The following is a 22979-nucleotide window of genomic DNA, read 5'->3' as shown; positions in this document are numbered from 1 at the left end:
CTTCCACCCAAAAAACATTGCCACTCTTATCCATGATAGGTATTGCAACCAGAAACAGCCCATGGACAAATTTCATAAACTTTTTCTTTACAGATCCCATTTGTATCACATGGTTAAAAATATCAGTTTTATTCCGAGTTTCTTGCTTTCCGGGCTCTACAAAGGAAAAAACAAATATTAGGTCAGATGGCTGGAAGCACTATCCAAGTTAGTCCTTTTTTAAACTAATCTCCCATATTCTGGGTCAGTAAATAGACTTCGCTCGTGTCAGTTTACACGTTGCGTAAATACTGCGGTTTTTCCGCAACAGAATCTGTTGCGGAAAATCCACAGCAAATACAGTAGCAGCAAAGTGGACGAGTTAAAACAAATCTCGTCCACATGCTGTATAAATACGGAGCTGAAAAATTTACCTGCGGTGCAGAGTTCTATTGCGCAGCATGTCAATTGTATTTGCGTAAATGCTGCTTATTTGTTGCGGGATAAAACCAGTGTTTTTTTGCGGCGGGTTTGCAGCGATCCCGCTGCAAAAAACACAACTCAGAAAAAAACAAAAACTCATACTTAGCCAGAATCTTGTATTCCTCCCTCCAGTGCAGCCTCCTGAGAGGACGTTTCAGCCCATGTGACTGTCGCAGCCAATCACAGGCTGTAGCGGCATTCACATGGGATGAAATATCATCGCAGGAGGCCGGCCTGGATGACGTCAAAAGGCCGGGCTCCTGGAATGACGCTTCATCCCATGTGACCGCCGCTGCAGCCATTCACAGGCTGCAGCGGTCTCCTGGGGTAAAACATCATCCCATGAGACCAGCTAAGTGCTGCAGTTTTCCGCAACAGACATTCCGGGCGAAAAACGTCACCAGTTTGGTGCGCTTTTTCAGCCAGAATTCCCTGCGCGCACAGGATGGATACGCTGCATGCTTTTACGCAGCATATCCACCCCATGTGAACTGCCTGAGCTGCAGCCTGTGATTAAACCGGCCCTCTGACGTCATACAGGCCGGCCTCCTGGGATGACGTTTCATGCCATGTGAGAGCCGCTACAACCTGTGATTGGCTGCGGTGGTCACATGGGATGAAACATCATCCCAGGAGGCCACGCTGGAGGGAGGAACACAGACTTCTGTGTAGGTAGGATTTATTTTTTTCCTGAATTGCCTTTTTTGTGACGGGATCGTTGCGAACCGGCCACAAAAAACGCAACGACTGCTATTTGTTGTGGGATTTACCTCCCCATTGAATTCACTGGGGAAAACCCGCAACAAATAAGTAGCATTAACGCAAATACAATTGACATGCTGCGGAATGCGATTATGCACCGCTGGTCAATTTCTGAGTTTTTTCCGCTCAGTATTTACGCAGCGTGTGGCTGAGATTTATTTTATCTCATCCACTTTGCTGCTGCTGCTGCTGTATTTGCTCTGGATTTTCCGCAACAAATGCCGTTGCGGAAAAGCCGCAGTATTTAAGCAACGTGTGTACCGAACCTAATTTTTTTGGTCTTTTCGGCAGGACTAAAAGTAAGATATCCGCAGAACGTGTCTTTTTTCCTCAGTAATAGTATGATAAATCTATTATAGAAATTTTCAGCAACTATCTAATCAGGTACCAAGGCATCTATACAATTCTCATAACGGATTAAAATGGTAGGAGGCCTGTATAGTATCGCATCTTGCTAAAATGAACATTTAGGCAGCATTCACACACACACATACAAGTTTTGTGGCATTTTTGATGAGGCTTTCTCCGTTTGTGGTGCCATTTTTGGCAACTGCGCCAAAAATGCATCAAAAACTCGACATAACCTACATGTGTGAATACAGCCCTGAGTAGGAGTATTGTAAGACGATGTCTATTACTTAGCTGTTCTAAGCTTCAGAGTTGCCAGGAGTGTTCTCAGCAATGCCGATTGGTTAAAAACATCTTACAGGGCTCTCCAAAAAAAAAATGCACATTCGAAATTTCCTTTTCAGCTGGAGGTCAGGCACAATATATAGCCCTCCCTGGTTGACTGGAGCCATCAATGTATTACATAGGTGGCCATTGCAGGGAAAAATTTCCGGCTTTTAACTAGCTGTCTGACAGTGGCATTTCAATCTCTATCAGGTACTTATTGCCAAGCTTATAATTTACACTTTTATATTCCGCTGGGCTATAGTAATGGGGTTTACATGACGAGTTCAGCTCTTCACATTGACAGGACCCTTGCTGGTAAAGCCTGTTTGATCATTCACATTCTAGTTCTGAGGACTGGTGCCAGCTTCCCCTGTCACAGAAAGGAAATGGAAGTACTGGTGGCAAATATCAACAAAGGCCACAACAGCCCCAATTCTTAGGCAACCGTCTAAATTTGTGCCCCACAGGCTCAGCATCTGCAGTGTCAGAAAACTAGGATGCCCCCTTGGCTGCTAGACGATCAGAGACTACAGTCTTGAAATATTTTCAAAAAAGGCAGTCAGAAACATAAACCCTATCATCTCAACCTCATGCTTTACACCAAAGCTGGAAACCACCACTTGCCATGGTTACCTGCACATCTAAGCAGGCATGTTTATGGGGAAGCTGGGTGATATAGCGGTCAGGTTATCACATGGTCAGCTTCAGAAATTCTGCTTGCAGTCGGCTTTTATTTTATTATTCACATGGTCTTACAGGGCCTGTATTCAACTTACATTAAAAGCCAATTTGTTTTTGTGTATATCATGTGAGTGTCTCTTTGCTGGCTCCTTCACACCCACACATTATTTTATTCTCTGGTCCGTTAGAGAGGCACATTATATAAGTTGTGGTGAAGGTAATTTGTGAGTTATCCACTTCTTTCTGGTCCTCAGCTCTGTCACGTGACCAGCAATAGGATTCACCAACTTCCATAGCGTCTCATGTGTGGACAGGAAGTCAGTTTCTCTATTCATTACTATCACAGCCTCGATGTGAGCCTTATAAGAACGAATGGAGAACCTGACTTCCTGTCCATCGTTGTCCAGGTTGCTGACGCCTGCCATACGCATTAGTGTGTCGGCAAAATCCACCGATTTCTGCCGAACCGTCCTGACTCTCCCTTGACGGCAGATGACGGGGGAGAAGTCTGAAAGCGGCATTCTTCCTTCTCCCCATTCAAAACACATGCACGCTCGATGGAACCAAGTGTGCACATGTATGGGGAGTCTGGAGGAAAAGCTCATGTCTGGTTATTGCCTGACATACTATTGGTTGCAGTTTTTTTATATAACAGTACATGTGAGTTGTTAAACACAGTCTCTCATCAGCCGCCCCCCCCCCCCTTATACATATGGAAAGTTAACATGTGGGTGTTTAAGGTTTCAAAACAAATTTGGAGCATCCAATGTGAAAAAAACAAATGTTATGAAATTTGCAACAGAACTTTTGCATATTATTCCTAGCAAATTTCCCGTTTTATTTGAGATAATGGAAAGGTGTTTAACAGCAATGTGTAGAAGTAGGTCGGGGATGGTACAAGTTAATCAAACACGCATCCTACCCACAGCTAAGCCACAGTGTTTAAGTCACACTCTGTGGAAGTTAAGCTGGACTAATATAATAAGGGCATGCAAATCCCAGCCCGACCGTGGCGCTAATGACCAGAACTATCATCATAGATCCCCATGATGGTTTTAGCTCTGGTGATTAGATCTGCGGTCAGGGCCGGATGAGGGTGTAATACAAATGTAGACGCAGCGACATTATGTTCATATAAAAACTGGGTGCTTCCTTCTACAACCAGCAACGCACTTGTCCATGGCCTATGTTTGGTATAGCAGCTCCTCTTCATGTAAGTGAATAGGGCTGGAATGAAATACCAAACAAGTCCTAAAGACAAGCATCTTCTTCTGGAAGAAAGCAGCCATGGTTTTTCTAACCTCATTCGAATGCAGGGTGCAAACAATTTTACTGGTCTTTAAGGCCAAATTTAGTGACCTCATGAAGGGATTAATATACATAAAGAGACCCAAATTATGTGCAAATTTATATGAAATATTATTTATCTACAATTGAAAAAAGTTATGTTTTTTTTCCCATTTTAATGTGACCTAGGGGCTACAAGCTGAATAAAAAAAAAACTCTCCTACAGTCATTGCACATCTAGCTGTAGTGTACCTTGAAGCAGCAAAAATGTTCAATGAGAGGCCTTATGTGATCGTCAGTTTACCTCCGTCAGCCAAAAGGCTGCCAATGAATAGAACACTGCAGCCTGAACTGTGCAAGACCGCATTATATTTTTCCTCCTGCCCGAACACTGTGCACGGGATAATCAGTAGGAGGGTTAAGGCAATAAGCTGTACGAGAGCTGCCAAGTGTGCCCTTTCATTTGACTCAGGTACATGTAAAAGTAAATCCGTTTAGAACAAGTAACTTTAACTATATTTAATTAACACAGTAAGTGAAACGCATAAATATGTGTTGACCAAAAAAAAATCTACATATCTGAAATAGAAGCTAGAAGAATGCAAAAAATATAAAGCTCTATGTGAAAACACGAAAGAGTAGATGGGGAGACGGGGGACATCCTGTAGACAAAGACTTGAAAAAGATCCAATAACTATTGTTTCTTATTCATTTTACTTCAACTTAGTGCTGTGTGGGCTTGTAATGTATGGCAGGAAAATAGGGATTAATGTTCCAGAATAAGTTAATGACATAGAAACTGTCCAGCGTCTTCCACACATCAGCACCTTCCAGTCAACATGACAGCCAGTATGGCACATATAAATCTCCTTTCATGTGACCTGCGGGACTGTCCATTATCACAAGAGCTCTTTCAGTGATATTCTCTCACACAGTAAAGCAAACCGAGGCAAGAATTAGAATCCGATGTAAAATTGAAGCAGGGTTATGATGGCGGGTGCTCTTCTCCTCGGATTGCCTTGTATTTAGCCATGTCTTCAGGAAAGACCTTGCTCAACTCCTGGATTAAAAGGCTTTTAAATTTCTGCAGAATTAAAAAAAAAATTAAAAATAAAATGGTGGTTAGTAGTAGGTCAGAGCTGCTGGGTCTAAGGCCTTATTCATACGAATGGGTGTTTTGCACGGTCGATTTCCATCCGTGCGGGACCTAATTTCACAGATCCCTGATAGACTTGAGTCTTTTGAGGGATCCGTGAAAACGGGGAAAACAGGATGTCCTCATTTTTCGCAAGCCGTTTACATGGGCCGTTAAAACAGCCATTATCACACGCCAGATTCCACCGTTCGTGTGAATACGGCCTAACTAATGCCTGATCAGCTTAGCTATTAACAAATGTCACACATACAGGGCTGTCATCCTGCTGTAACTGGGGCTGCAAAAGTAAAATACGGAAAAAATATAGGAAAAAAACCAAAACAAATTATATATTTAAATGCTATGTACACCTTTGTCCCCGGAAATCCAGCGCTGACGCTCTGGCGGCACTCCCGATGGTTGTTTACATGTACGTAGCATGTGACCACTGCAGCCAATCAGTTAGGCTCAGTAGCCTCATGTTGTATTTCTGGCATTATGCCAGAAATACGATTTGTCACCACTGAGGCCCTTTAACCCCTCAATGACCAGCCTATTTTAAACCTTAATGACCAAGCCATTTTTTAGCTATAACCTTTTTATTTTTGCGTCGACATCTGTATAAGGTCTTGTTTTTTGCGGGACAAATTGTATTTTTAAATAGCACGATTTTGGGGGACATATTATTTATTGATTAACTTTTATTAACTTTTTTTTGGGGGGGGGGGGGGAATAGAAAAAAACCTGAAATTTTGCCACTCTTTTTCACGTCTTAAATCTACGCCGTTTACCGTGTGATATAAATGACACAACTTTATTCAACGGGTTGTTACGATTGCAACGATACCAAATTTGTATCGTTTTTGTATGTTTTACTACTTTTACACAGTAAACGCTTTTTTTTCAAAATTATTTGTTTTTGTGTCTCCATATTTGAAGAGCCGTAACGTTTTAATTTTTTCGCCGATCCGGTTGTATGAGGGCTTTTTTTTTGCGGGACGACTTGTAGTTTTTATTGGTACCATTTTGGAGTAGATGCGACTTTTTGATCACTTTTTATCACATTTATTTTAAGTCAGGATTCACAGAAAACAGCAATTTTTCCGTCGTTTTTTATTAATTTTTTTACGGCGTTCACCGTGCGGGTTAAATAATGTAATAGATTTATAGTCTGGGTCGTTATGTTTAATAGTAAAGCATTTTGTAAGGGGAAAAGCTGGGTTTTTCATTTTTTTTCGCATTTTTTTTTTATTGACTTTATTAAACTTTTTTTTTTCTTTTTTACTAGTCCCATTAGGGGACTTTAATATGCGATTCTCCGATCGCTATTATAATACACTGCAATACTTTTGTATTGCAGTGTATTACTGCCTGTCCGTTTAAAACGGACAGGCATTTGCTAGGTCATGCCTCAGGCATGATCTAGCAGGCATTCGCTCCAGGCAGACCAGGGGGCCTTTATTAGGCCCCCGGCTGCCATTGGAGACACAGACACTCGGCGATCTTATCGCCGGATGTCGGTGGGAGAGAGAGGGAGCTCCCTCCCTCTCTCCAAAACCACTCAGATGCGGTGCACCCTATTATGCACCGCATCTGAGGGGTTAAACGGGTGAGATCGATACTTATATCGATCTCACACGGCAGAGCAGGGACACCCCCAGCCCTCAGCTACCTCTAGCAGCTGAGAGCAGGGAGATTTGACGCTCCCTGCTCTGTTTACTTTATCCTGATGCAGTGCCGTAAAAAGGCATATGCATCAGAATAAAGCCCGTTAGTGACCGCCGTTAAAAGGCGTATTGGCGGTCACTAACGGGTTAATTGACTGCACGGGATCGCCAGGGACAAGGATAGGGAAGTATTGCTTTTTTTGGTTAATTTATTTAATTTCCAGCACCAACTACAAAAAACACATCCCGGAAAAAAGTTGAATAGATTTTGGATTTTTGGATCAAAAGGATGAAAGGTATAAAGCTTTCCGATAATGTTTCTTCATACTTCTCTCTTTAGCCTGCCCTAAATGACAGAGATAGGCTGAGAAATTTTTTTTAGCAACTCACCTTCATTGTATCTATTTTCCCTTTAACTTGCTCATTTTTAGCTAATGCTCTTTCCAAACACTCTTTTGTGTAAAGTTGAGGATTTCGGCCTTGATCAATGTAACTAGGAAACAAAAATAATTTCATATGTGTAACTCTTGTACCAATACACTTACGAACAACCTTTAATTTTAACGCAAAAAAGATTTAGGTTTGTTTTTTCAAAAGCCTTTCTAATGGCTTTTTATTGCAAAACAATAGTGCAGCTGCAGGAAAGGATGACAGCGGAGAAAACCACAAGACAAAAAAAAAAATAAAATAAAAACAAATATACTCAAATCCTTTCAAAGCAATTTAAAGAGAATATATTACTTTTTTTTTCTAATTAAAACCAGCTAGTAAAACATTTTTTTTTTTGTGTTTGTACATTTTTTTCTTCCAATTTCTGTACATTATTATGGGGTCATCCATCTTGCCTGAGCTGTTGTTAACAGAGATAGGCTTTACAGCAGCCACATTTCCATAGGAACCTATGAACAGTAGGGGATCCACTGACTTCTATAAGATAGTGTTCTAGGCATGCTCGGTGACCTTTACAGGAAGAGACGAATGCTAAGGAGTGATCTCTACAGAACAGGAAGTGTCAGTCCATTGTGAGGCTCAGGGGCCAGAGTGAAAACTGCAATATAGATAATGACAAATAAAGTAATAAAAAAAATAAAAAAAACCTTAAAATTCTTTAAAAAATATGTTTAACAAACTTGATTCAAACAAATAGGTCATTTTCAGATTAAATAAAAAAAACAAAAAACAATTTTCCCATTCAGCACAATAAATTATATAAGCAATAAAAAAACAAAACATAATTGGTATCGCTACCTGTCGGAGCCATCAGAATATAATGCTTTATGAAACAGTTGGGTGAATGACATAGGGGGAAAAAAAATTCACAGCGCAAGAATTGCTGTTTGTCACCTCGTTTCCACAAAATAAAATAAAAAAAAAATAAAAATATATCAAAAAGGCTCTACTACCCCAATATATTGGTACCAATAAAAATGACAGCTCACCCCGCAAAATACAAGCGCTTACATCGCCCCATCGATTGAAAAATCAAAACGTTATGGCTCTCAGAATATGGCAATACAAAACATTTTTTTTTTTCTTTGAAAAGTGGTCATAAAAAAAACTCCAACACCACACACGTTTGGAAATCGCTATAATCGTATTGACAGAAGTTTTTTCTGAAGATTAATGGGGACCAAGCCATGCTGGACTAAAATTGTGACCCCTCCTGAGTATATGTGTCACCAGTCTCTCTTAAAGATGAACAACATGTGTTGGGAGAGGATATGTCCAGAATTTTATTATTATTACTACTACGTGCAATAGGGGCTGCAAAAATCCAGGGCGCTCCCACTAATGACAGCTGCAGACAGACTTCTATCATTTAACCGCTTAAGGACCAGGTGTTCTTTCAATTTCTCACAGTCACGTTCCAAGAGTATTAACTTTTTTTTGTTGGACGAGTTATATTTTTCAATTACACTATTTTTGGGTGCTTCTAGTATTTAACTTTTATTAACTTTTTTTGGGGAGGGAATTGAAAAAACAGACAACTATTCCAGCATTGTTTTTCACCTTTGAAATTTACACCATTCACTATGCGGCGTAAATAAAATGTTACATTTATTCTAGGTGTCTGGCAATACCCAATATGTATAGTTTTTTTTATGGTTTTCTACGTTTACACAATGAAAACCCTTTTAGCCCCCAGCCTATTTTAATCCTTAATGACCAGGCCATTTTTAATTTTATTTCCATCGTCTCATTCAAAGAGCTGTAACTTTTTTATTTTTGCGTTGACATAGCTGTATAAGGTCTTGTTTTTTGCGGGACAAGTTGTAATTTTTAATAGCACAATTTTAGGGTACATAGAATTTATTGATTAACTTTTTTTTGGGGGGGGGGGTGGAATAGAAAAAAAACCCCTGCAATTTCGCCACACTTTCTTGCGTCCTAAATTTACGCCGTTTACCGTGTGGTATAAATAACAATAACTTTATTCAGTCGGTTGTTGCGGTTGCAACGATACCAAATTTTGTATAGTTTTTGTATGTTTTACTACTTTTACACAGCGAAAACACTTTCAAAATTATTTGTTTTTGTGTCTCCATATTTGAAGAGCCATAACTTTTTTATTTTTTCGCCGATGCAGCTGTATGAGGGCTTTTGTTTTTGCGGGACGACGTGTAGTTTTTATTGGTACCATTTTGGAGTAGATGCGACTTTTTGATCACTTTTTATCACTTTTTTGTATTTATTTTTTTAAGGCTGGGTTCAAAGAAAAGAGCAATTTTTGCATTGTTTTTTATTTTATTTTTTACGGCGTTCACCGTGCGGGTTAAATTATGCAATACGTTTATAGTTGGGGTCGTTACGGACGCGGCAATACCAAATGTGTGTAACTTTTATTACTTTATTTTGTTTTTTTTATAATAAAGCTGTTTGTAAGGGGGAAAAGTGGGTTTTTCATTTTTATTCAACTTTTTTACTAGTCCTACTAGGGGACTTTAATATGCGATTCTCCGATCGCTATTATAATACACTGCAATATTTTTGTATTGCAGTGTATTACTGCCTGTCCGTTTAAAACGGACAGGCATCTGCTAGGTCATGCCGGAGACCTAGCAGGCATTCACTACAGGCAGACCTAGGGACCTTTATTAGGCCCCCGGCTGCCATCGGAGACACAGACACTCGGCGATCTTGGGAGCTCCCTCCCTCTCTCCAAAACCACTCAGATGCAGTGCACGCTATTGAGCGCCGCATCTGAGGGGTTAAACGGGTGATATCGATACTTCTATGGTCTCTCCAATCACAGAAGTTGTAGTGGGAGCCCAGCCAGGCTCCCACGGCTTCTATGCCCGCAAGATCACCATCACATATATGCACTTCACAATGCGGAAAGGGAAGTCTTCCCATGACATGCATGTACATAATTATATTATTAAGGTGTTAACTATAAAAGGAAGGAAGGTGATTTGAAGATCTGTACCAGAAAAATAAATCTCTAAACCTATGAAGATTAAATAAATTTACGTAATAATAATAATTTTCTGCTCCAGACCATCATCCTCTTCACGGTACGTGAGTATACCTCACTAATATACATTCTGGTCCCCCGTCGTGCTGATTGAGATTTAAGTCGACTGCGCTGTTGATTCCGTTGGAAAAACTGAAACCTGCCAGGACGGTGACAAACGGAAACCATTAGCAGTGTTTACGTCACCATTGATATCAATGGTGATGCAAACGGAAGCTGTGATTTCCGTTTGACTTTCAGTTGCGGGGTTCCACAACGGAAACCCTCAAAGGAAAGCGAACGCTGATGTGAACCGGTCCTTAGAGTGTACTCACATACTGCAATGAGTACACTGCTAATACATTTCGGTCCCCCACTTAAGCCCTTACCATCTTAGAAAATTGGCAAAGCAAGTTTAATCTGGGTAGGAGGTGAATTATTCCACCTCTCCTGGGCACCAAAGCACTTGAAAACCCCTTTTAAAAATATTACATTTTCCCCTGTGTGAATTTATATATATATAAGAAATTATCTAGCTACTTTATTTTCCACTGATGTCAGCATTGAACACCACTGTCCAGCATTCTGGTTTTAAAAAACAAAACTCACTTTTTGGACTATAAATGTGTAAAGTTTTGTGTACGACTGATACATCCCTGATGCTGCCGACAATGATTTTATAGGCTGCATAAACGTTGGCGATTAGCTGACCAATGGGCTATTGCTCATTTGTTGGATGATCACCGACAAGTTTACATGGGCCAATAATCCAGAACAAGCGTTCGCAAGAAGGTTTGCCCGGCCGATTATTGGCCTATGTAAATGGGTCTTTAAAGCCTCTATCACACACTCCAGGCAACCAATTAAATTAAACAAGATATTGCATAGTCAGTAGAGGTGGGGGGGTATTCCTGTGATTAGGGAAACCTGAGCAATGTATAGGTTAGAAACCCTCTGGGTGACAAAAAAAAAAAGTAGCCCAAGATGAGCTAATGTGGCTGACAATAGAAACTGTCAGACAGCTACTTCCTGTCTCAGACAAGCCGCAGAATTCTGGAGCACAGACAAAATAAATCCTGTACAGTTACTAAACGTAAGGTTTTAGCAGCATAGTCAAGTTTACATTTTAAAATGCAGTAATATACATTACGCCATTATTCAATCAACGCAAACAGACAATGTGAACGTAGAACCACTGACTAGATTTACTATTTAATCGCTCGCCTGTAAAGTAATTTTTCCTAACAGAATTACATTAGGGAATTGCTGTATGTTCAATTCTCTAATATACACGCTAAATGTAGATCTGGGAAACTACACTAAATAGGCAGAGATTGATATATAGTGCACCAAAATAAATATTTTATGGGCATCAGAATTGTAATATGCAAGAACAGGTTCTCTAAGGGTACAGCGAAAGCATTTCAGTGAGGTAATGTAGGTCACCTTTCAGGCATTCTTTTTTTTATTTAACCTATGTTTTAGGTGCTTCCAAAAAAAATTTGAGCTGCCTTTTATTTAAGTTTTTTTTTTTATCCTCTTTACATAGAAGATGTATCGTTTGTTATTAGCTGAATCCATCAGTTCAGCTGTACTGACAACTCGGCTGAGAGCGCGTCTTGTGTCTCTCTAGGGCTCCATTCACATCACATTTGTCTTATGTTAATTCTGAAACGTCGGGAAAGCTTCCAACGTACACGTTAAACATGTCCATAGGGCTCCATTAGCCTGACAAGAGGCCAAAAGAGTGTGCCTTGTGCCTCCATCTGGCTGATATGTGTCGGTATATCTTTCTTTGAAGGAAGGAATAGTGAAATAGACTAGACTATGCTAGGGCTGGGCAATAAAAAAATAAAATAAAAACAAAAAAGTAAACCGAAACAGTGTGTATATTATTTTTTATCAGGCACTATTGGGGTTGCGTGGGGGGGTAGCTATGGGGACATTATACTGTGTAGAGGGCAGTTATGGTTGCATTATACTGTGTGAAAGGTACTTATGGGGGGGCATTATACTGTGTGCAGGGCAGCTATGGGGGGGATTTATATTGTGTGTAGTGCAGCTATCGGGGGCTTTATACTGTGTGGAGGACAGCTATAGGGGCATTATACTATGTGGAGGGCAGTTAAAGTGGCAGCTATGGGGGCAATATACTGTGTGGGGTCAGTGTCAGGGGGTATATTATATACAGCAGGCTCAGTGGTTAAATATTAAAGGGGTTTTCTTATAAGAGACATTTATGACATATCCACAGGATATCAAGAGAAAAAGGATTTTTGAAGCAGCACTAATCCCGAGTATGATGCGGTGCACGCTGTCAAGCCAGGCAAACCCACTCCGGCACGATGTAAATTCAAAAAAGTAGTAGGACAACAGCACACGTCTTCAAATCAAAGTGGTTTTATTGTCGAGACATCCACAAACGACAGGCAACGTTTCGACCCATAGTGAGTGTGGGGTCTTTGTCAAGCCTAACATCATGTCTAAAAACATCGTTATAAATAGGTGAATACAAATGATCACATGGTCCATTCCAACCAGTGAAAAACGTGAACCTGGTCTCCGAGGTGAAGCATACATTAGTCTTGATGACATTCTTCAAATAGTTATATAATCCTCAAAAAAGTGTAAAAATGCAACATATAATACATCTTCAATACATCATCATCAACAATGTCAGTCGTTGTTGTAATGGAAAAATGAAGGAGGGAAGTTCACCACACTCCAGGTTCCAGCTACGATCCCAGAGCGCTACTGCGCATGCTCAGCAATCAGTCGTCTCTGCTGCACAAAATAAAAACCAGCATTTGATCAAAGATCACAATCGGATATATGTAGATATAATAATATCCTCAATCATGACAAGAATCCATCAAGCTACAGCTTTATTTCCATGCAATTTGAGGCAAACTCAATTCGGTTGTTATGGACGCCTTCACTATGTGATGATAGGTCACATGTGAATAGGTCTCCGAAGAGTTTTAAGTACTCCATCAATGGATGCCTTAAAGAGGCAATATGAAAGTGAAGCTAAAAGAAAGATTTCACTGGAGTTACACCTATCCACATTATTGGAGTACTACAAGGCACAGAGAATCCCCAGAGGCTTAAGATCACATCTACACCCGAATCTGTTTCCTAATAATGAATACTTCTGTACGAAGTTTGAACACATATCCAATAAATATGCCTTCGATTTGATACTTCTCAATGTGGAATATCTACAATCAGAAATCGTATTGATAGAAAACAAATTGAAGGAAGTTGAAGCATCAATTGTTCAATCCTCTAATGAGCACACCTTCGGTTCTCTAAAGGAGAAAATCTCCATTAATTTGGATAGATTGAAGACAGAGATAGAGAGAACGAAAAGAGATAAATGGCATCGTGATCTGGAGGACTATCGTAATGGAAAAATGTACAACTGGCAAAATATGAATACATATGGTCCTTCCCAGAGACTGAGAAAACCAAGGAAATTGGGGAGTGGCAATCTTTTATACACCACAGGTGATTCTGATTCAACCGATGACGCCAATCATGTACCTTTTTTAGACAAAGGTCCACCTGGAAGCATGGACGGTCTAGGAGGGGTGGACGGAAGCATCAACGGCAACGCAAGAGGCCGATTCCGTTCGAGATCGAGACCCCCAATGAGGAGGAATCCTCCAAGAACGAAAACATAGTGGTAAATATTTCGTCTATAGATCTTACGAATGACCAACTTCAAGTGTTACAGAAGGGTCTCTCATTTTGTCTTGACACTAATGTTGATTGGTTCCAATTAGATCTTGATCTAAAAAGTTTTTTTAGACGTCTGAACCTTAAAATAATGTTTTCTAAAGAAAATGATACTGTCTGTGATAAAATTGATTCCAAGTGTATGTTTCAGTCTAACAAATTGGGTCTTAGACCAACTAGTACATATATGCCTCCCTCTAGGCCAGTCATTGATACATTTTCAAAGATTGTGCTAGATGAGATTAGGATACTAAAAGAGTACCATTCATGATACAAGGACTAATTTGAATCTTACAAATAAGGAAAGGAAGGCTTTGAAGGAACTTATGAGTAATAAGGAGATTACCATAAAGCAGGCCGACAAAGGTGGGGCTACGGTCATTTTGGATAGTATTAAATATGAATCTGAGATTTACAGTCAACTGGCAGATAGTGAGATATATCAATTACTACCTAGAGACCCTAAATCAGAGTTACTGAAGGAGATTAAAGGGATTATTGACGTTGCAGTGGAACAAGATATTATTGACCAACAACTAGGGAAGTTTCTGAAGGTGGAGGAACCAATTACTCCAATATTATATACACTGCCTAAGATTCATAAAAATTTGCATGCCCCCCCAGGCAGACCAATTGTGTCGGGGAAAGGTTCGATTTTTAATAACATCGCAATTTTTCTTGATAAAGTCTTGAGAGAACATGTTTTGAAGGCCTCATCTTATATTAAAGACACAACAGATTTTTTGCATAAATTACAACATATTGAGGCTAGAGGTCCTGTATTACTTGTATCATTTGATATTGTATCCTTGTATACTAGCATTGAACACAATAGAGGCTTAAGGGCAATAGAGAAATGTCTCGCCAGCACCGGATGTGACCCAGGGTGTAGACGCTTCATCCTCCGGCTGCTGGAGCTGGTACTAGGGAGGAATTATTTCCTCTTTGGTGACCAGTTCTATCTACAGCTAAGGGGGACGGCGATGGGGTCCAATGTGGCCCCAACGTATGCGAACATCTTTATCTCCACCTTTGAGGAGGAGCATGTCTACACCTCCCCCTATATGGGCCACATCCGCTGCTGGTGGAGATTTATTGATGACATTTTTGTCATATGGGAGGGTGATAGGTTGTGTCTAGATCAATTTTTGTTAGAACTTAACTCTCATATTCCAGCTCTTCAATTTACCATGGTTTGCTCTGACCGAGAGTTACAATTTTTGGACACATTGGTACAATGGAAAGATGGAGTATTTTCTACAGATTTATTTGTGAAACCCACAGACAGAAACAATCTCCTCTTATATAGTAGCAACCACCCTAGACACATGATTGAGTCGTTACCATGGAGTCAACTACTGAGAGTAGATAGAATTGTGTCAGATACTACACCAAAACAAATTAGGTTGATTCAGATGTGCAATAAATTTAAGAGGAGAGGTTATCCTAGGAATCTTGTGCAGAAACATAAGGACAGACTAGACAATGGTTTGGAGTCCAAAATCAAGAGTACACAAGCTAAACGTATACCGTTCATCTCAACCTTTGGCAATTTGAGTGGTCGCATAGGCAATATTCTGCGTAAAAACTGGCCAATAGTGTCTAAGGGGCATAATGAGATTGACACGCTGAGAACACCACCTATTATGTCATATCGGAGGACTAAGAATATTAGAGACACACTGGTTAAGTCAGACGTGGGAAGCAGGAAGAAAAATACACAATCACTACTTTGCCCCCCCAAAAATGGAAATTTTCCATGTTTGAATTGTTGCAATTGCAATAATATTCTGAAAGGGAATAAATTTCAGCACCCATACACTGGGAAGGTCTTCAATATCGGACATAGGTTCACGTGCAATTCGGATTTCGTTGTGTATATGATCACATGTCCCTGTTCATTAATTTACATAGGAGAGACGACTATGCCTATTAAATTGATAATAAATAAGCATAAAAGTACAATCAGAAAGAAAATGATGGAACTTCCTTTACCGAGGCATTTTATTGAGAAAAATCATCAGTTAAAGAGACTGTCACCACATTATAAGTGCCCTGTCTCCTACATAAGGAGATGGGCACTGTAATGTAGGTAACAGTAATGCTTTTTATTTAAAAAAACGATCTTTTTTCACAAAGTTAGAAGCGATTTAAGTTTATGCTAATGAGCTTTCTTAATGCCCAAGTGGGCGTACTTTTACTTTCGACCAAGGGGGCGTTGTACAGAGGAGTGCATGAGGCTGACCAATCAGTATCATGCACTCCTCTCCATTCATTTACACTGCACTAGCTATATAGATATATCGCTATGTGCAGCCTCATACACAAGCCCTAACATTACTAGTGTCCTGATAATGAATACACATGACCATCCAGCCTGGACGTCATGTGTACTCAGAATCCTGACACTTCTGACTCTTTTTGTGAGATTCCGGCAAGTGACACCAAATCTCGTTTAGCTCCGAGATCTCGCGAGATTTCGTATCCGTTGCTGGAATCTCACAAAAAACATTCAGAAGTGTCAGGATTCTGAGTACACATGACGTCCAGGCTGGATTTCATGTGTATTCATTATCAGGACACTAGTAATGTTAGGGCTTGTGTATGTGGCTGCACATAGCAATATATCTATATCGCTAGTGCAGTGTAAATGAATGGAGAGGAGTGCATGATGCTGATTGGTCAGCGTCATGCACTCCTCTGTACAACGCCCACGTGGTCGAAAGTAAAAGTACGCCCACTTGGGCATTAAGAAAGCTCATTAGCATAAACTTAAATCGCTCCTAACTTTGTGAAAAAAGATCGTTTTTTTTAAATAAAAAGCATTACTGTCACCTACATTACAGCGCCGATCTCCTTATGTAGGAGACAGGGCACTTATAATGTGGTGACAGAGTCTCTTTAAATCAATTGAGATTTAGGGTAATAGATTGTGTCCCGATACTCAGGAGGGGAGGGGATAGACAGAAGCTATTGAAAAAGAAGGAATTACGTTGGATCTTTGAATTAGATTCCCTATACCCCAAAGGCTTGAATCTAGAATATAAGATAACACCGGGACTCTGAGATCCCATTGCTGTTTTTAACATTTTTTTATTAACAATGTACACATGATGGGTGATTTCTTGGATACATCTTATTGCATCTATTTTTCATCTTCTTGTTTTCATGTTTTTTTAAACATATTCTGAATATTTTTTACAGTTTGAGAATATTCTTGATGGAGACTTATTCACCACACACCAACGGATGTATGACCAGAATGAAGATTATAGTGGCTCCTCTCATGCTTGCATCCATCGGGAGTTTTTATGCATTGATGTTGAGGTTAGAGGGACCCTGATAGGGTGGGTATAGATGATGCCTGATCATCATTGTATAATCTTGTGTTTCTTTTGCGGTAGAATTGTCCGATGTAATTCGTCGGACAGATGTTACGAGCATTTCCCAAGAAGTTTTGATCACTTTAGTGGTCTAATTTATGTAGGCGATTTAACACAAAAAACTATTTGATGGTATTATCACTTCGTCATCTAGATTATGAAGCAATAATAACCTGACCTCTTCCCCCCTTTTTCTGACTCTTCGGAGACCTATTCACACGTGACCTATCATCACATAGTGAAGGCGTCCATAACAACCGAATTGAGTTTGCCTCAAATTGCATGGAAATAAAGCTGTAGCTCGATGGATTCTTGTCATGATTGAGGATATTATTATATCTACATATATCCGATTGTGATCTTTGATCAAATGCTGGTTTTTATTTTGTGCAGCAGAGACGACTGATTGCTGAGCATGCGCAGTAGCGCTCTGTGATCGTAGCTGGAACCTGGAGTGTGGTGAACTTCACTCCATTTTTCCATTACAACAACAACGACTGACATATTGTTGATGATGATGTATTGAAGATGTATTATATGTTGCATTTTTACACTTTTTTGAGGATTATATAACTATTTGAAGAATGTCATCTAGACTAATGTATGCTTCACCTGGGAGACCAGGTTCACGTTTTTCACTGGTTGGAATGGACCATGTGATCATTTGTATTCACCTATTTATAACGATGTTTTTAGACATGATGTTAGGCTTGACAAAGACCCCACACTCACTATAGGTCGAAACGTTGCCTGTCGTTTGTGGATGTCTCGACAATAAAACCACTTTGATGATTTGAAGACGTGTGCTGTTGTCCTACTGCTTTTTTGAATATCCACAGGATAGGTCGTAAATGTCAGATAGATGCGGGTCCCTTAAACCCCGTTCTAGCTTGGTCTGACCCCGCTGACTCCTGGCCACATGGTGGGGAGTAACAAAAACGGCGTAGCTCGCTGAGCTACGCGGTTTCAGTAATTCCCATAGTAGTGAATGGCAGTTACAGAAGCAGCGTAGCATGCAAGCTATGCTGATTCCATAACAACCATTCATATGGGACTTAAGAAAACAGCAAGCTACGCTGTTTTCGTAACTCACGACCATATAACCTTTTTCATGGTCGGAATTCACCTAATTCAGCCGCAACACAAAGCGGGTGAACTAGGTTTAGGGGACCCCGTTCTAGAGATAGCTGCAGGTCCCAAAGGTGGGACCCCCATCTATCTGACATTTTTTACCTATCCTGTGAATAGGTCATAAATGTCTCTCATGGGAAAACCCCTTAAAATCAGTGGCGTAGCATGCAAATAGGGGGTGTGGCATGCAAAAGGGGCAAGTCAATCATTAATCTTAATCAACATTACCTGTTCAATTAATCGTGATAATCGGCCAGCCCTAGACTATGCTATTCCATATTGGGGCATCCTGCGAAAAAACCAGTACATCACATGGTGGGAGCCTTTTTGCGACGGATACCACCGTATGGTACCCGTCTCCGGTATATGTTAAACGTATACGCTGGGGAGGTTCCCCAGGGCCGGAGTCCTCGGGAAGAGCCTTAAGGTAGCGATCGGCCAGAGATTCCGGCACTGGGGAAGCTCCTGACGTCACTGTCCATATATGGACAGCGACTTCCTGAGCTTTCAACTACGGAGTCTCCAGCTACAATCAGGTAACGTATCCCACTGTATGCCTACACAGTGCGATACGTCGCCACTTCCCATCAGAGGTACAAGTCGAGAGTTTTCCTGATGTATCTCTCAGACGGAAGGAAAAAACGCAACGTGAATGGGGCTTAACACACAGGATCACTAAAATTAAGATCACATCTAAGTTCATGACCAGTAAATAGTTGGTCAGGCCCGACCAAAAAAACATCAGATTCGGCCAACATACAACTAATGTGTATGGCCAGCTTGAGACTCAGTGGCCAGTGTGAAAACTGTGCACGATGTAGTTATTTTTTTATATTGATAACATGGAAAATTGGAGAAAAATAAAATAAAAAAATTCTTTAAAAATATCTTTAACCCCTTAGTGACCGGGCCATTTTGCACGTTAATGACCAAGGATTATTTTTTGTTTTTTCACGGTCACATGCCAAGAGTCGTAAGTTTTTTTTTATTCCGTCGACATAGCCGTATAAGGGCTTGTTTTTTTGCGGGACGAGTTGTATTTTGTAATTGTACCATTTTTAGATGCTTATAATATATTGATTAACTTTTATTAACTTTATTTTAGGAGAGAATTGAAAATAAGCAATTCCAGCATTCATTTTCACGTTATAAATTTACGCCGTTTACTATGCAGCGTAAATAACATGTTAACTTTATTCTATGGGTCCGCACGATTACGGGGATACCAAATATGTAAAAGGTTTTATAGGTTTTCCTAAGTTTGCACAATAAAAACCCTTTTAGAAAAAAATTACTTGTTTTTGCATCGCCGCATTCCAAGAGACGTAATTTTTTTATTTTTCCGTCAATGTGGCCGTATGTGGGCTTGATTTTTGCGGGCCAATGTGTAGTTTATTAGTACTATTTTGGGGTACATTTTCGGACGTCGCTCATCCGGCGGTTTAATTAATGTGTTCATTTTATTGTTCAAGTCGTTACGATCGCGGGGATACCATATATGTGTTATTTGTTTTGACACTTTTACCAAATTTATTTCATTTTGACTTTTTTTTTTTTTTTTTTTCACAAACTTTAACGGATTTACTTTTTTTTTTTTTAGTCCCACCAGGGGACTTCACTATGCGATCTGTCGATCGCATATATAATGCTTTGGTATACTTAGTATACCAAAGCATTATTGCCTGTCAGTGTAAATCTGACAGGCAATCTGTTAGGCCATGCCTCCTGGGGGTCTTTGTTAGGCCCCCGGCTGCCATGGAAACACGACGGCGACCCGCGATTTGTTTGCGGGGGCGCCGATGGGGTGACAAAGGGAGCTCCCTCCCTCTGTCAAACACATTAGATGTCGCGGTCATTATTGACAGCGGCATTTAATGGGTCAAACTGCCGGAATCGGAGCGCGCTTCGATTCCGGCAGTTGCAGAGGGAGCCTGGCTGTGTATAACAGCTGTGCTCCTGCCGCTGATCGCGTGGGTACAGTGACAGTACCCACGCCATCACAGGAGGGATATATCAGTCCTCCTGCGCGAACTAGCAGCTGCAGAGGACGGATATATCCGTCCTTCGGCGTTAAGAGGTTAAAATAAAAAAAGTATGCTTGAGAAAGACCCTGACAGGGTTGAAACGTTGCAAGGTCATGTTTTTGGTGAATTAACCGCTTCCCAACTGCTCACTGTAAATTCTCTTCGGAGCTTGCTGGGTTCTGCAGTGCCGACGTGAATTCACATTGTGCGTTAACAGGGCAATCGGGTGTCTCAGATCGGCGCTGACAGCTGGATGGCACGGTTAACACCGGTATCTGGTCCCAGAGACATGATCGGGACAGGATTGGTTCAAGTCCCGATCATGGGACATTGTAGGGAAAGTTTATTGTAGCAACAAACTTTCCTGGGATCAATCAAAAGTGTTGCCGCTGGTTGTCATGGCAACTGGAGGCCATACAATGGCCTCCGGGACTGCCATGCATGGAAGCCTATCAGGACCAGCCAGAGGCTGGTCCTGATAAGGCTTCTTGTCAGTGACGGTCAGCGTCACACTGACAGTTATAATACATTACACTACATAGGTATTGTAATTTATTATAGCAGTGATCAGAGCTGCAGGTCTTCAAGTCCTAGTGGGACCAAAAAAAATAAAATAAAAAGTACATTAATAAAAAATGTAAAAATAAGAAAAGTTAAAAAAAAAAAAAAAAAACTGCCTTTTTTCCTATGAGAAGTCTTTTATTATAGGAAAAAAATATTTTAAATGTTACAGTACACATATTTGATATCACCACATTCGTAAAAACAGACTATAAAACTATATTGTTATTTTTCCCGCAAGGTGAACACTGCAAAAGAAATAAATAAAAAACAAAACCCAGAATCGCTATTTTTTGGTCACCACTCCTTACAAAATATATATTGGTGATCAAAAAGTCACATTTCCCCTGAAACCGTACCAATAAAAACTACAGCCCGCCCCGCAAAAACCAAACCATTACACAGCATTTTTGACTGAAAAACAAAAAATAAATTTGATTAAAAAAAAAAAAAAAAAAATTTATTTTATTGTGCAAACGCTGCAAAAAAAAACCAAAAAAACCATATACATATTGTATCGCCGAAATCGTATCAACCCGCAGAATCAAGTAAAATTGTAATTTATAGCGCACGGTGAACGCCGTATAAAATAAAGTATATAAACCGCCAAAATCTCAGTTTTCTTGGTCACCTTAGTGCTCAAAAAAATTTAATAGAGCTCAAGATGGTTATATGGACCAAAAATTGGTACCAATAAAAACGACAGCTGGCCCCGCCAAAATTAAGCCCTCACACCGCTCAATAAACCAAAAAATAAAAACGTTAAGGCTCTCAGAATGTGGTGAAAAAAAGCATTATTTTTTTTTTATAACAAATTAAGCGGTTGTTTTAACCGCACGGTGAGGGGTGTAGTTTCCAGGGGTCACATTTGGGAGGTTTCTACTGTTTTGGCACCACAAGACCTCTCCAAAACTGACTAGTGTTTAGAATATATTTAAAAAACAAGAGGAGGCCCCAAAATCCACTAGGTGCTCCATTGCTTCTGAGGCCTGTGTTTCAGTCCATTAGCACACTAGGACCACATGTTGGATATTTCTAAAAACTGCAGAATCTGGGAAATAAATATTGAGTTGCGTTTCTCTGGTAAAACCCTCTGGGTTACAGAAAAAAAAATGTATTACAAATGAATTTTGGCAAAAAAAAAAAAAAAAAAAGACATTTGTAAATTTTGCCTCTACTTTGCTTTAATTCCTGTGAAACGCCTAAAGGGTTAAGAAACTTTCTGAATGTGGTTTTAAATACGTTCAGGGTGCAGTTTTTAAAATGGGGCACGTTATGGGGGGTTTCTAATATATAGGCCTCTTAAAGCCACTTCAGAACTGAATTGGTTCCATTAAAAAAATCCTTTTGACATTTTCTTGAAAACGTGAGAAATTGCTGCTCAAGTTCTAAGCCTTGTAACGTCCTAGAAAAACGAGGAAAACAAAGTAGACATGGGAAAACTATTTTGTGTGGTATTACTGTTTTACATGTAGATACATTTAAATTTACAAAATGCAAATTTTTGGAAATTCTCAAAATGTAGCTTTTTTTTCCACAAATGAATTTATCAACCAAATTTTTTCGCACAATATGTCATGAGAAAACCATCCCAGAATCGCTTGGATAGGTAAAAGCATTCCTAAGTTATTACCAGGTAAACTAACACGTCAGATTTGAAAAAACAGTCTGTGTCCACCAGGCCAAAACAGGCTCAGTACTGAAGGTGTTAAAAAACCCTTTCTTCTGGAGAGCTGCAGTCTTATCAAAAATACAAAAACTTGATTTAAACAAACGGTGATTTTCTGATGACAAATTCCCTTTAACCCGTTAGTGACCGCCAATACACCTTTTTACAGCGGCCACGGGCTTTATGCTAATGCATGTGCATTTTTGCGGACTGCATCAGAATAAATCTGATCGGCCGGGAGCAGGTAAATCTCCCTGCTCTCAGCTACCGGAGCAGAGCTGCTCTAGTGGGCGGGATCTAAATCAGCATCGATCCCGCCCGTTTAACCCCTCAGATGCGGCAGTCAA

The 22979-nt window shown here is 40.1% G+C and overlaps 1 protein-coding gene across 1 annotated transcript in view; it reads right to left on the bottom strand.

Annotated features, from left to right (window-relative positions):
* Positions 1–4371: 4371 nt before the first annotated feature.
* The window catches only part of MED10 (mediator complex subunit 10), a 28819-nt gene continuing 10211 nt past the window's right edge, over positions 4372–22979 (bottom strand). Inside the window, exons 3-4 of the mRNA XM_075826775.1 lie at positions 7060–7162; positions 4372–4951 (exon numbers count right to left, since the gene is read on the bottom strand). Coding sequence (XP_075682890.1) covers positions 4853–4951; positions 7060–7162 — 202 coding nt within the window. The 3' untranslated portion in view covers positions 4372–4852. The remainder of the gene's footprint in view (positions 4952–7059; positions 7163–22979) is intronic.

The sequence above is a fragment of the Rhinoderma darwinii genome, chromosome 5, assembly GCF_050947455.1.
Source record: "Rhinoderma darwinii isolate aRhiDar2 chromosome 5, aRhiDar2.hap1, whole genome shotgun sequence".
Classification (NCBI taxonomy): domain Eukaryota; kingdom Metazoa; phylum Chordata; class Amphibia; order Anura; family Rhinodermatidae; genus Rhinoderma; species Rhinoderma darwinii.
Note: the sequence above shows the minus strand (reverse complement) of the source record. Positions and strands in the feature narration are given on the sequence as shown.